Here is a 13,985-nt window from a genome sequence, read left to right as displayed (position 1 = left end):
CCCTCTTACCCTCAAGGAGCTCACATTCTGCCAGAGAGGTATGACACGGACACAGAAAAGTATATGATAAAGAAAATAAAAAGTAAGGGGTAACCACAGTGGTGGGATGGGGGAGTGGGGCAAAGCAAAGGGGCAGGGCTCCAAGAATGTATCACAAGGAAGCAGCCCATGAAACTGAGGCTTGAGGGGAGAAATGAATGGCAAGCATAGGAGACAATTTGTGGGAAGAAACAGAAGCCAGTGGGCTTAAACATGAAGTTTGTAAAGGGGAGTAGTATGAAAGTCAAACTAGAATAGAAAGTGTGAGTCAGCTTGTGAAGAAACAAATGTCAGTAGTTGACATTTTATATCTTAAATAGGCAAATAAAAAAACACTGAAGGTTTTTTTGTTTGCTTTTCACTTTCTTCCTTTTTTTGTGCAGGAGAGTGATATGTATTTTGGGGAAATTATTTAGGTTTTTGTGTGGAGAATGGATTGGAAAGGGGAAAGAAGTCCAGTTAACTGAGTTGTGATTGTCTGGAGGAGAGTATCAATGGCTAGAAACAGGATTGTAGCTGTGTAAGGGGAGAAAACCATACGTAGGAATGGTAGGGATTGTTTGATATTTTGTCACATTATTAGGAAGTTGGACACAAGCAAGTATGTCAGAAAGTACACAGGAGAATATAGTTCAGGTTTAAGAAATGAAAGATGCTGTAAGTATGTAGACTTAGAAACTTCATGCTTATGTTACATGAAGAGGTTCATGAAGAGAGGTGACTAGATATGGCAAATACCAGACACTCACAAAATATATATCTAATTTTCTCTGTCTTAACAGAAAAATATTAACTATTCTGGAAGTTATTTCAGAAATATTCAGGTGTCTGTGTGTAGTCAGACCATCAACTAGTTAAAAGTCAAATTAAAAATCGATATCAGATTAAAAGAAAGGATAATATGACGACTATAACCTAGTTATACATGATATCATTGACAAAAAAATAGGAAAAAAGGCATCATCCCATGGCAGTGGAACTAATTCGTTGGACTTAAGCTCCCCCCTGAGGAAGGAGAAGTGACTCTGAGGTCCTAGTCTGTTGGACCAAAATGTGCATGAATGACCTCATGCTGGAAATGACCTGAGAAAAAACAACAAATTCTATTATTACCTCCCCAATGTTATTGAAGACACCATCCTATATACTTGTCTTCTAATCGTTATAAAAGTCTTTTTTGGGGGGGGAGAGGGGGTTCCGACTTTCTTTGTGCCTTTTACTTCATAACACATTATTCCCTAATATATTCACACACAGAGAACTATCTCTTGTAACAAAGAACAATAGTTAAATAATATCAACCAACACAACAACCTTTTCTGTCAGCTTATGCAACATTTAGCATCTGTAATGCTCCTTCTTTACCAAGAGAAAAGAAATTATTCTATCACCTGTGTTCCAGGTGATTGGACATTTACTCAGAATACAGAGCAGCCTTTTATCATTTTTCCATTAACATCATTGTAGCCATTAGTATATTGTTAAGGAAAACTCAGCCATGTTTTCTTCACTGTGTATCATAAATGTCTTCCCCTATTCCTCAGAATTCCCATCAATTGTTATTTCTTATGTTAATATGCCATAGTTTGTTCAGTTTTACCCCCATTGTTTATTTATAAAAGATAGCTTTTACAGTTCTTCTCCAATAAGAAGTCTCATGAATGTTAAACAGCTAGGTAGCACAGTAGATAGAGCATCCAGCCTAAAATTAGGGAGACTTGTATTCAGATATGGCTTCTAGATACTTAATAGCTTTATGTCCTGGGGAAACCATTAATTCCCTGTCTCAGTATCCCTATTTATAAAATGAAGATAACACTACCTACATACCAATAGGTATTACAATATTATTGTATTACAATAATAATTGTAAAGCACTTAAGAACATTGGCAGCTGTCATCAATATTATTATACAAGACTTCCTTGATAAATGCAGCCTTAGAGATGAAGAGTTGTAATAGCAACTCTTTGATTATTTCAGACAAGGCATAAAATGGAGATACATATGATTGCCAGAGATATTCGCCACTAAAAAGAGAATATTCCAGTCTGAACCCTAATGCAATAAAGATTCCTTATAAAGGACAAGATCTCCTATATGTGGAGGAAATTCTATAGATTGCATCAGTCCCTAAAATATTAATAAGGCTTCCTCCAGGTGAATTATGACTAATCAAAAGAAAAAACTTTGATAATCCATAGAGGATAAATTAAATGGATGAAAATACCTATTGCCCAAACTATGACATTTAGTTGGAAGGCTGGGCCACTGCATCATCTGGGAGATCAACAGCTAATGAATGCATAAAGTCAGAATGACCCAGGAGGAAGGGAACAGAATGGATTACACTGGGGAAATCATACATTGCTTTTTATGTCCCAAGAAAGTTCCCAGTATAAAAGCTTAACTTTCTAATCTAAATTTTCTCCCATTGTGTGCTCACACTGTGTTCTATGAAAAATCAAATGGCAGATGAAAGGAATTGATAGGTTCAAGCAGGCTACCACCTGTTTCCCAGTGATGACCCACATGTAAGAAGTACTATACTAAAGCAGGAAATAACCCACATTGATGAACTTTTAATTCCCATGAAATGCAGCAATGATAGTGACTTGTTATTATGGTAATAGCCAGTGTCCATATAGTGCTTTAAGATTTACAGAACCTCTCTTTTTTGACCCTCAGAACAGCCCATTGTGGCAAATAGTATGTAAGTATTCTTATCCCCATCTTACAGATGAGGCGATTGAAATTCAGAATTTAAATGTTCATGGCTACCTTGCTAGAGGAATCAAAGATAAAGTTTGAATCCAGCTCCAGCCTGACTCCAAGTCCAATTATTTTTGCCCTTTGTCACATTGCTGCCCCTTATGTTATTTTCTTTAGTCTGGATTCACTGATCACCAAGTAAAGCAATATGCTTTAAAGCAACCAGTATTTCCTGATTATTATCTGTGTGTTGGATATGATTACAGGTATTGTGAGGAAATACAAATATCAATAAGATAGGGTTACTGCCCTCAAAAGAGTTTATTATCTAGTTAGTAGAGATGGGGCAACTGAGTGCCACAATGGATAAAGTGCTGGGCTGCAACACTTATTAGCTGTGTGATCCTGAGCAGGATTACTTAACCACATTTGTCTCAGTTTCCTCATCGGTAAAATGAACTGGAGAAGAAATTGGGAAACCATTCCAGTATCTTTGCCAAGAAAATTCCAAACAGAGTCATGAAAAGTCAGACGTGACTGAAATGACAGAACAAGAAGAAGCAGAGATAAGGCATGTTTTAAAATGAAAATGGCTGTCTTAGCCAAAAGGGTTTATAAGAAAGAGTGACAGGGGAATTCATATAAGGGAAACATAAATACCACCTTTCCCCCCCCTCCATGAGAGCTTTTCTGCTCTACTGGATGCTGGTAGGGAATTTGAGCAGGTGGAGATAGAGAAGAAGGGACTTCCTAGGTATAGAAAGAAAGGAAAGCAAGGAATGTATTTGAGGGAAGATGAGTAATACATTTTGGTTCAAGTATACTGTGTGAAGGAAAAAACAGTAGTTTGGAGCCCTATAATAAAGGTCCTTGAATGCAAGATTAAGCTGTTTAGACATAATTCCTTAGGCAGTGGGAGTCATTGGAGGTTTGTGAACAAAAATGTGATAGATAAATCTCACAGTAGTGTGAAAAATGGATTGGATTTTAAAAGCTAAGAGAGCTGAGGGTGGATTGGAATAAAAACCATTAAGAGGTTATTTTAATAGTCCAAACAGAAATTAGTAATGAAGACCTGACTAAGAGCAGCAGAATATCTAGAAGGCAGCAGTGGCTATAATAAATTTTGTAGAGGTAAAATTAGTAGTACTTGGAAACTTGATTGGATAGTAGGCACCTGGATGCAAGGAAAATTGTGTTATTTGAGATAGATCAAAAAGAAGAGCAAATTTCAAAAGAAAAATAATGACATTTAGATATTTTAAGCATTCATTGTTTTGTAGGAAAGTAATTTCTACTAGGTAGCTAAAATTGTGAATTAGAAACCTTCAAGTAGAGGTCAAGTCTGGAGATAAGAAAGGTTGATGCTATGGTAGTGAATGAGGTTGCTAAAGGAGATGGCTGTCTAGAAAGAAGAGCAAGACCAATGAACACATATTTTAAGGAGGGAGAAGGAGAAAAAGGATTCATTAAGGAAATAGACAAGTAGAGGAAAATGAAATGAAAATTTTAAAAAGTGAAAAGGAAAGGAGCCTAACAGTATCATATCTCAAATTATACCACAATATACTAGTTCTCATAGCAATTTGGTACTTATTACAAAATAGAAAGGTTGACATGTGAAATAGATTAGGTAAAAACCAAATTAAAAACAAACTTAGGAGCCTAGATTTCAGTGAAGTCTCACTATTTAATAGAACTGCTGGAAAAACTGGACAGCAACATGGCAGAAATTAGATCAAGATATCTATATCAAGATAAGTTCCAGATGGATTTGTGCCCTTATACATAAAGGGTCACATTATAAGCAAATTACAGAAATAGAAGAATTAATTTGCCAGGTTTAAGAATAAGAGAGACATTTGTGACCAAAGAAGGGGTACAGTGGATCATAGAAGATAAAATGGACCATTTTGATTACGAAAAGTTTTTGCACAACATCCAATATAGCTAAGTTTAGAAGAGAAATAGTTTTCTGACTGAGTTTATAGATGGGCACAGAATCTTTACAACAAATTTCTTTGCTAAAGATCTTATTTAGTGATAGAGATATGGACAGAGAAATCCTCAAAAAAAGAAATTAAGTTATTTATAGCTAGATGAGAAAGTACTCCAAATTAGCAATAACTAGAGAAATGCATATTAAAATAATTCTGAAATTCCACTTTACATCTATGAGATAGGCAAAGATGACAAAATAAAACTTGGAAGAACTACAGAAATTATAGGCATATTGATACACTTACAAATGGGCTGTCCTAGAAAGCAATTTAGACTTTTGCACAAAAAAATGCATGCCCTTTGACCCATCTATACCACTCCTAAATGAAATGAGGAAAGATCTTATATGTGCAAAAATGGTTGCTTCTTTTGTGGTAGCAAAAAAGAAAAAACAACAATATTGAAAACTAAGGGATATTTATTAGTTATGGAAATGGGTGGGAGACAAATTGTGGTACATGAATATAATGGTATAAATACTTGTGTGCTATAAGAAATGAGGGAAAATGAAGTAGGAGAAAGAAAAATGTACAGTATAAAGGAAACCCCAAGGTAGAGAAAAAATACTCAAAGGGGTTTATAATTAGAGTTTATCATCTAATAGCAGTGGTTTCACATTTTTATGAATATAACTTAATATTTTATAATAAATGTAAAATATTATATATTGCATAAAAATGTTCTATCCACAAGTTCAGTAAGAAGACAAGAACTAAGGAAAAATCATTCACTGAATTTGATTATTGGTGGAAACTAACAATAAGGAAATGGAATGCAGTAGAATATACTTTTTCTTGACTAAGTTAGCAGTAAGTAAAGAGTTATATAGGGAGATAGTTTGAAAAGGAGTTAGGATCAAAAGAAGGTTTTTGCTTTAAACAGGTAAGTTTATATAAACACATGCACAAGGCTAGGCTAACTTAACCTTGGGAAAAAATAAGGGTGATTAAAGCTTTTTCTCATATTTGTAGTACTTAAAACATCTTGTTTTATCCAAAATATGTGTTAATTACCACCACTATCATTCTCCTTTGATTTTTTTTCCTTTTTAAGGGTTGATCTAATTGCTTTAAGCAAAGCTATAACCTCTGTTGTGAGGATCTGGGAGAAGTTAGACCAACTATACAGAACCTCCAAGGAGTCTGATTACTGATTCTTTCAATAGTATTAAACTAGAACAACGTGAAATCAGGTGAAAGCTCAATTCTCCCAGAGTAAAAGATAACATTCTTCTTGGTCCTTGCCCTTTCAACCTACATTGAGCTTTGGACCTTTGTAGATCCCAGGAGAAGAAAAGAAAGATGATGTTAACCTAAGTGGATCTTAAGCTTGTCTCTACCTTTCACGTCACTGTAGAATTTTGCTTGACCTAGGCAAAATTGCTCCACTTGATCCAAATCTGAGCCAAATATTGGTCATATTCAGATCCTCCTGATCCCCATATCAAGCCTCAGCTGTCCCTGGAGACGTTCCCTATCCCATCATTTACCTGGAGTAACTATCATCCTTTCCCTGCCCTGGAAATAGTCTCCTTCCTTCTCTTAACCTTTCTGTATTGCAGCCCCATATGATGAAAATGATTTGGAGGAAGATGTAGATACTGAGCCTGCAGAGATGGAAGGAGAGGCTGCAGAAGATGGGGACACCGGAGACACTGGTGCTGAGTTGGAGGATGGTAAGGGTAATGAAAGAAGTGAAGGGGAAATCCAAGTGTAGGAAACCCCAAACTGTGTGGACACCACAGTAGGTAATTGGGAACAAGTTTAAAAACAAAAGCAAACAACCTAAGACTGCCAGCTCAAAAAATGACTCAACAAACCACAGAAGGAAATAAATAGAAAAGACAATCTCTTCCTTCCTTCCTGGGTCAGCTGACAATATGGCGTGTACCTTAGTGTATACACCTTCAAAGGGAAGCTAGTTAGAAATTTACCCAGATTACCCCAATGTGGTAATTCTTTGGCTTTAGGCAAAATTCCTTAAATCAGAAGTATCCTCCTAAAAGTGGCTTGAATCAAGAGTAAAGTAAAAAATTGGGAAAATAAGTAAAAATACAATAAAATATAGATAGCATTGCATTTTAAAACTAGTTAATGTTCATCTAGCGGGGATCTTTTATATATACATATATAATTTGTATTTACAAATTAGTGGCCCCCATTTCTATCTGAGTTGCTCTATGCTAGAAGATTATTGCCCCCAGGAATATACTGGCAGTTAGGAACAAGAAAAATATGACCCAGTTCTATTCAACAATAATTTTTTTTATTAATTACCAGTTATATACAAAGCTCAAGAGATATAAAGAAACCCCCTACTTTCATAGAGCCTACATTGGACTAGCTGCAAAGATTAGGATCACTTTGTATCAGAGGTAGCACCCGAGCTAAGTCTTAGACTAGCTTAACCTCTGCAAAGGCACAGAGGGAAGAAATACATTAGATGAAGCAGCAGAAAAGAGAAAGAACAAGGAACTGTATATGAAATTGGGCATAGAGAACTGTCTAGGCTTCAGGAGACTGTAAAGGTAAACAAAGCCCTGGCTGGGAGGCCACTGGAGATAACGTCTAAAGATTGAAAAGTGCAATTGAGTCATGTGCTCTGCAGCTGTACAATATTATTTCTTTTCATTTGTGACTTCTCCTAAAGACATTATTGTTCCTCAATTTAAAAAAAAAAAACACAGCAAGATGTATTGAGACTGAGTATTCTCTATATATGGGGCAGCTAGGTGACACAGTAGATAGAGCATCTGCTCAAAAGTTGGGAAAACTTACTGAGTTCAAATGTGGCCCGAGATACTAAGCTGTATCTGGGCAAATCACTCAGTTTCTTCATCTGTAAAATGAGCACAAAGAGTCAAATAAGACTACAAAATGACTCAACAATATTAGTAAGCTAGATAAGGTGCTTTGGAATGTGGAAGATGCTCTTCACCAATTTTTTTTAGAAGGAAAATCAAGACTACAAGCAGTACTTTTAGAGAAAGAACTCAGCAAAGATAGAAAAAGAAAGTACAAACTTTAAAGGACAGAAGTGTAATTGGTTTATGTAATGGCTTCAAGTTAACAAACATTTATTAAATACCTACTATGTACCCAGCACTGTGCAAAACACTGGACGTACAAAGAAAGATAATCCCTGTTAAGATAATCCCTGTTCTCAAGGAGTCTACTTTCTTTTTTTTTTAATTAATAGTAACTTTTTATTTTTAAAAATATGTACAAAGAGGGTCAATGCTGAAAAATTACCTATGCATATATCTTGTAAATAAAAACCTATAATAATAATAAATTGTAAAAAAAAAAATCTGAAAAAAAAAATATGCAAAGATAGTTTTCAACATTCAACTTTGCAAAACCTCCTGTTCCAAATTTTTCTCTCCCCATCCCTACTTCTCACCTCCTCTAGACAGCAATTAATCCAGTATAGGTTAAACATGTACAATTCTTCTAAACATATTTCCACGTTTATCATGCTGCACAAGAAAAATCAAATGGGGAAAATGAGAAAGAAAAACACAAGTAAACCAACAACAACCAAAAAAAAGTAAAAATGCAATTTTGTGATCCATAGTCAGGGTCTCCACTTTCTAATGAGGGAAGATAACATTTATAAACAACTTTGTAGAAACAAGAGTATAACTAAGGCTAAATTGGGGATAATCTCGGAGAAGAGGGACTAAGATTAAGGTGAATGGGAAGAGCTTCTTGCAGAAGTTGAGATTTCAGCAGAGCCTTGAAGAAAGAGGAAAAAGTGAAAATAGAGTTCTAGAATTGAAGGACAGCCTGAGAAAATTCCTAGTGCCAATAGATGAGATGTCTTATTCTAGGAACTGCAAAGAAGTCTGAGTCCCTAGATTGAAGAGGATGCTGGGGTGGGGAGTGGAATGTAACATGTAATTGGTATAAGACAAGGCTAAGTTTGGGAAAGCTTTACAAGCCAAAAGACTTTCATTGGCAGGGAGTCTTCAGAGAATCAGAAGATTTAAAAGGCAGGGCTGATCAAGGTAGAAGGAGGGAAGCAGGGAAAAGTGAGCCATGGGCTTTGAACCATGAGTTTGGAAGGAGGCAGGTGTATGGATCACTAAGGCCAGGGTGTTTTTGATTGTAAAAGTCCTCAAAGAATCCTAATGGAACCAGTCTGAGAGACTTGCACAGGATTCCATGAAGCAGATACCCATCAAATTTTACCTGAGTGTCATGAGTTCTAGAGACTACATTTTATGCTAAACTGGATGGTAGCTAGCATGATATTTTAAGGTTTGTAAATTATATTATCTCATCAGTTCTGCAACAACCCTATGAAATAGGTACTTTTATTATTATTATTATTATTACTCTTATTATTCTAATATCAGTATAGATAATAGATATTTTCTGAAAATGTGATGGACAACTTCCATAGCAAGAGTGAGGGAAAGCTGATGTACTTAACAGGTATTCTCCTGATGACAACAAAAAAGGAAGAAGAGACATTAAGGGGGAAAAAAAGCTGAGAGAAGTCATGTGATTTTCTCAGAAAGCATCTGAGACAGGATTTGAACTCTTCCATTACAATATCTCCCATACTACCTACTTGAGTACAATTAATGAACATTAGAATAGGATTCCCTTGGAGCCCATTAGGAATTGCTATAACCTGAGAAGGTAGGAGATTTGGAAAGGAAAGACAATAAGAATTTGTATTTAGAATACTGACTTCCTTCTCTCAGATCAGCGATGGTCTGATGACATCCCATCCGACGCTGAAGCTGAGTTGGATTTACAATGCCAGGAAGCAATAAAAAAAGACCTGAAGCTTGATGTGTCTGAGAAGGAAGAGGAGCTGCCAGTCTCTCTACCAGACCAAGAAGAAGAAGGTAACCTTCTAACAAGAAAAATGACTTCACGCCAGTGAGTGACTCTCTGGGGAGGAATGTGGGGATCCTCTAGTAAAAGATCCTCTGAATAGATAGAATCACATCCAGGGGACTTGGAAAATAGAGGTAGAAACAATTAGTATGGAAGGAAAAATTAGTCTCATTTGGGTGCCCTTCCACCTTCTCTGTTATACTATCAGTGCATCCTTTCCTCCTCAGTATTTTCTCCTCTCAACATTTTCAGCAACAATCCTGGTCCTCATCCTTTCCAGTCTAACCATTCCTTCCTTTTTTCTTTGCTGGATCATCACTTGTGACATGACCATTAATAGTAGAATAACCAAAAGATCTCTCGTCTTCTTTATTCTGTATACTCCCTCATATTGTTGACCATATTAATTCCCATTGCCATCAATGTGCAGATATCTCTCAGATCTATCCTCAGTATCAACCTGGAGCTTCAGACTTTTATCACCAACTGCCCATAGGACATTCTAAAATAGATCCCTCCAACTTAACATGTCCAAAACAGCTGATTGTCCTTTTCCCTGAACTGTGCCCTTTTCCAAAATTCCCTGTTTCTTTTGAGGGTTTCTGTGTCTTTCAGGTTCTCAACTTTGTCATTATTCACAATTCCTCATTCTCCTTCACTTGTCCAGGTCATTGACAAGTCTTGCAGTTTATATCCCCAACTACTCACTCACACAGCCACAACCTAACTTCAGGCCATCATCACTTCTCATCTAGACTACTAAAACAGGTCTTAGTTTCCCTGTCCCAAGTATTTTTTCCCTCTACCTTCCACAACCCCATGGGTGGAGTGCTCTGTCTTCTTCTTCCTCATGTTTCTCTTGACTTCTTTCAAGACTCAACTCAAATCACACCTTCTTGTTAGGAGACCTTTCCTATCCTCCAAATTCATATTTCCCTTTTCAAATTTTTTCCTTCTCATTTAACCTACCTTTAAAAATGTAATTCTTGCATAGGCAAGAATAGTACAGGACTGGCAGACATAAGTAAGCTACAAGGACAACATCCATATTCACATCCATATTCAAATTACAGATCTGTTTGAACCATTGTTCTCTACCAGTATATCTGACTTGTCTCTTTTTTTCTCCTAAGGTCCCTCTCCACACTCCAGCCCTACCAAATCTCCTCTAGAAACTACTGGTCTACTCTCCACAGTCAGCAGAGCCAAGGCAGAGGTAAGCTTTCATGGGATTTTTGGGTCCAGGTACACTGTGAAAAACTTGAATTACTGATAGTAATTTTCATCTTTCTTAGGAAACTATCTCAGTCAAAGATAAAAATACTCTCAATTTGTCACCGTAAGGAAATGCAAATTCTGTTTCATTTCCTAACAGAATTGCCAAAGATTTAACATAAGCTGCTGGTGTGTTTTGACAAATCATGTTAATTGGAATAGTAGTGTAGTATGGGACAAAGGTCAATAATGGACTGGAGTTCTAATCCTACTGTTTTGATGTGCTTCCTCAGAAAGCACATAACCATTTAATACCTGCATTGGGTTTTTTGTTTTTTTTTCACTCTAAAATATAGATAATATAATACCTTACACGATATAATGTGAAGATCAGCACAATAACATCTATTAAAAAAAAAGCTTTGAACTCCCAGAAAAGTCAGAATTAACTTTAATTCTGTTGAAAATTGTGGTCCACATATCATTACTATGCCTAGCTAGCTTATGTGCCTTAATACTTTAGTTTTGTTAGGTGACAGTTGAGTTACAAGTTATTATAGCCTTTTTTGCTGGTACAAATTTAAGAAGAAATTAAATCATTAAGAAAGACTATGAAATGTATTTGAGGTTCCTGAGGGCATTAAAATGCTTGAAAACACAATATCTTACTTTCTACAAATGACCCCCTAACTGAGTCATTAAATTACACAGTTTAAGAAGGCTCTTCATAATGAATAAACAGTATGGAAAATAAAAATTGACACCTCTAAGAAAAGAATTTATTTATCCTTTATAAATTTTATACTTTATAAAAGTTTAAATCCCAAATGAATTTTGACTACCTCTGGCCACCAACCATAGGGCTTTATTAGAAAGTGTTTAATGCATTTGTGTTCTCTTCTTTCCTTCCTTTTTTCTTTTCTTTTCTTTTCTTCTTTTCTTTTCTTTTCTTTTCTTTTCTTTTCTTTTCTTTTCTTTTCTTTTCTTTTCTTTTCTTTTCTTTTCTTTTCTTTTCTTTTCTTTTCTTTTCTTTTCTCTTGCTGAGACAATTGGTATTAAGTGACTTGCCCAGGGTCACACAGCCAAAAAGTGTTACGTGTCTGAGGCCAGATTTGAACTCAAGTCCTCCTGACTTAAGGGAACTCTAAACACTATACCAACAAGCTGCCCCTAAGAAAGGAATTTTTAAAGGGACAAACTTAATAATTTCTGCTTATTTGCTCTTTTTTTTTTTTTTTTTTTTTTTTTGGCAGGATGCTCAAGTTCCCTTCTCATCAGTTTTCATCAAAGAGAAATCTCCAGAGGAGCGGTTTTTCCCAGATATATTCCTCATCAATGAAAAGCCAGAAGTTGAAGCCCCCAGTGATCGGAAGGTTTTGGATACTTCTGCATCACTATCTCCCATCCGCTCCCAGCCAGCAGCACTGCCAGAAGCCATCATCCCCACTTCCCCAGTTATGTCCCGACCTGCGTCCCCTTCGGCAGCTTCTACTTCACCTTCCACACAGCTTCCCATCTGCTCTCAGCCCCAGCCTTCCTCTGAAACATCCATTCCTTCCCCCACAGAGTCTCCCATATGTTTCCAACCCAGTCCAATCATAACATCCACTCCTCTGGTCTCCCTCGCCCGTAAAGACCAAGACGATTCAATGGAAAAGCCGCGCAGCCCTATTGCTGCAGAGGAATCCATAAAACGGAGCGATCTCGTGGAGGAGTTTTGGTTAAAGAGTGCAGAAATACGCAGGAGCCTTGGGCTCACGCCGGTGGATAGGAAAAAGGGAACTGAACCGAGCTTCGCTTTCCCCAGCCTTGAGCCTGTGTCCCTGAAATCATATTCAACCAAGAAGGTGGCTCAAGATGAAGAAATCCATCTCTTAAAACCCCAGCCTTCTCCTCGAAGGCCGGGTGTACCAAAGCTAGACGGCGATCAGCCATCGCTGCTCACTCCTAAATCTCCGTCAGAGAAGGAGCTGAAGAGCTTGCTCCCTGAGGAGAGGAAAGACTTGTCCAGCAGTTCTGGCCTGGGTCTTCACGGGAGTTCCTCCAACATGAGGACCTTGGCCAGTCAGAGCTTTAATACCTCTGACTCTACCATGCTCACACCTCCTTCCAGCCCCCCTCCTCCTCCCCCACCTGATGAGAAGCCAGCGACCCTTCGAAGAAAGAAGCAGGCTTCCTGGCAGAATGAAGTCAAGCCCAAGCCCTCCCCTACCACCACCCCCGGAGCCCTTGTTCGTCCCCCCCAGGAGCCCACCCCGCCCTCCAGGGAAGAAGTGCGGAAGTCATTCGTGGAAAGCGTTGACGAGATCCCATTCGCCGACGACGTGGAGGACACGTATGATGAGAAGACAGAAGATATGAGCTTCCAGGAGAAGTTCTTCACCCCTCCCAGCTGCTGGCCCTCCTCAGAAAAACCTGTCTCCCTCCCCGTGGCCAAAGAAAATGGCAGGTTGCCTGCTCTGGAAGGTGAGTCCCAGCAGCAGAAAAGGGGGCTGCCGGCAGTGTCTGCGGAAGCCAAGGAGCTGGCCAAAGAGCGGATGAGAGCCAGGGAGAAATCTGTGAAGAGCCAGGCGCTGCGAGACGCCATGGCCAAGCAGTTAAAAAGGATGAAAGAGATGGAGATGACAGCTGCTACTGCAGTCGGAACCTCCAGGGTCTCGAGCAAAGCAGCTTCCTTGCCTTCCAAGACGAGAGAGCCCCTGGTCTCAGAACCCCTCAAGCCCTCGGCTCTCAGGAGGTCCGAGGTGCCCACCCTGAAGCACGAGGCGACTAGCGAGGAGTTCCTTTCCCCACCGTCCGATTCGGGAGGTCCTGACGGGTCTGTCACCTCCTCTGAAGGTTCTAGTGGGAAAAGCAAGAAAAGGTCTTCCCTCTTCTCCCCTCGGAAGAGCAAGAAGGATAAAAAGACCAAGAATGAGGGCCGGCCGCTAGAAAAGCCCAGTGGGAATGTCCTGGAGGAGTCAGCCGCCAAGCCCAAGTCTTTGTGGAAATCAGTATTCTCAGGGTACAAGAAGGACAAGAAGAAGAAGACGGACGATAAATCCTGTCCCAGCACTCCATCCAGCGGTGCCACGGTAGACTCTGGGAAGCATAAGATGTCTCCTATGGTCAGAACAGGTATGATCATCCCAGGAAAGTCACCTACAGAGCTCTAAATCCTCCCCAC

General features: G+C 38.4%; 1 protein-coding gene across 3 annotated transcripts in view; it reads left to right on the top strand.

The window, feature by feature from the left end:
• Positions 1–13,985, top strand: part of MICAL3 (microtubule associated monooxygenase, calponin and LIM domain containing 3) — a 252,128-nt gene that overhangs the window by 203,783 nt on the left and 34,360 nt on the right. For all 3 annotated transcript variants that reach the window (XM_031939707.1, XM_031939708.1, XM_031939709.1), the window contains 4 exons: positions 6,313–6,426; positions 9,466–9,612; positions 10,738–10,820; positions 12,073–13,936. In XM_031939707.1, coding sequence (XP_031795567.1) covers positions 6,313–6,426; positions 9,466–9,612; positions 10,738–10,820; positions 12,073–13,936 — 2,208 coding nt within the window. The remainder of the gene's footprint in view (positions 1–6,312; positions 6,427–9,465; positions 9,613–10,737; positions 10,821–12,072; positions 13,937–13,985) is intronic.

The sequence above is a fragment of the Sarcophilus harrisii genome, chromosome 5 (genome assembly GCF_902635505.1).
Source record: "Sarcophilus harrisii chromosome 5, mSarHar1.11, whole genome shotgun sequence".
NCBI classification, from domain to species: Eukaryota; Metazoa; Chordata; class Mammalia; order Dasyuromorphia; family Dasyuridae; genus Sarcophilus; species Sarcophilus harrisii.
Note: the sequence above shows the minus strand (reverse complement) of the source record. Positions and strands in the feature narration are given on the sequence as shown.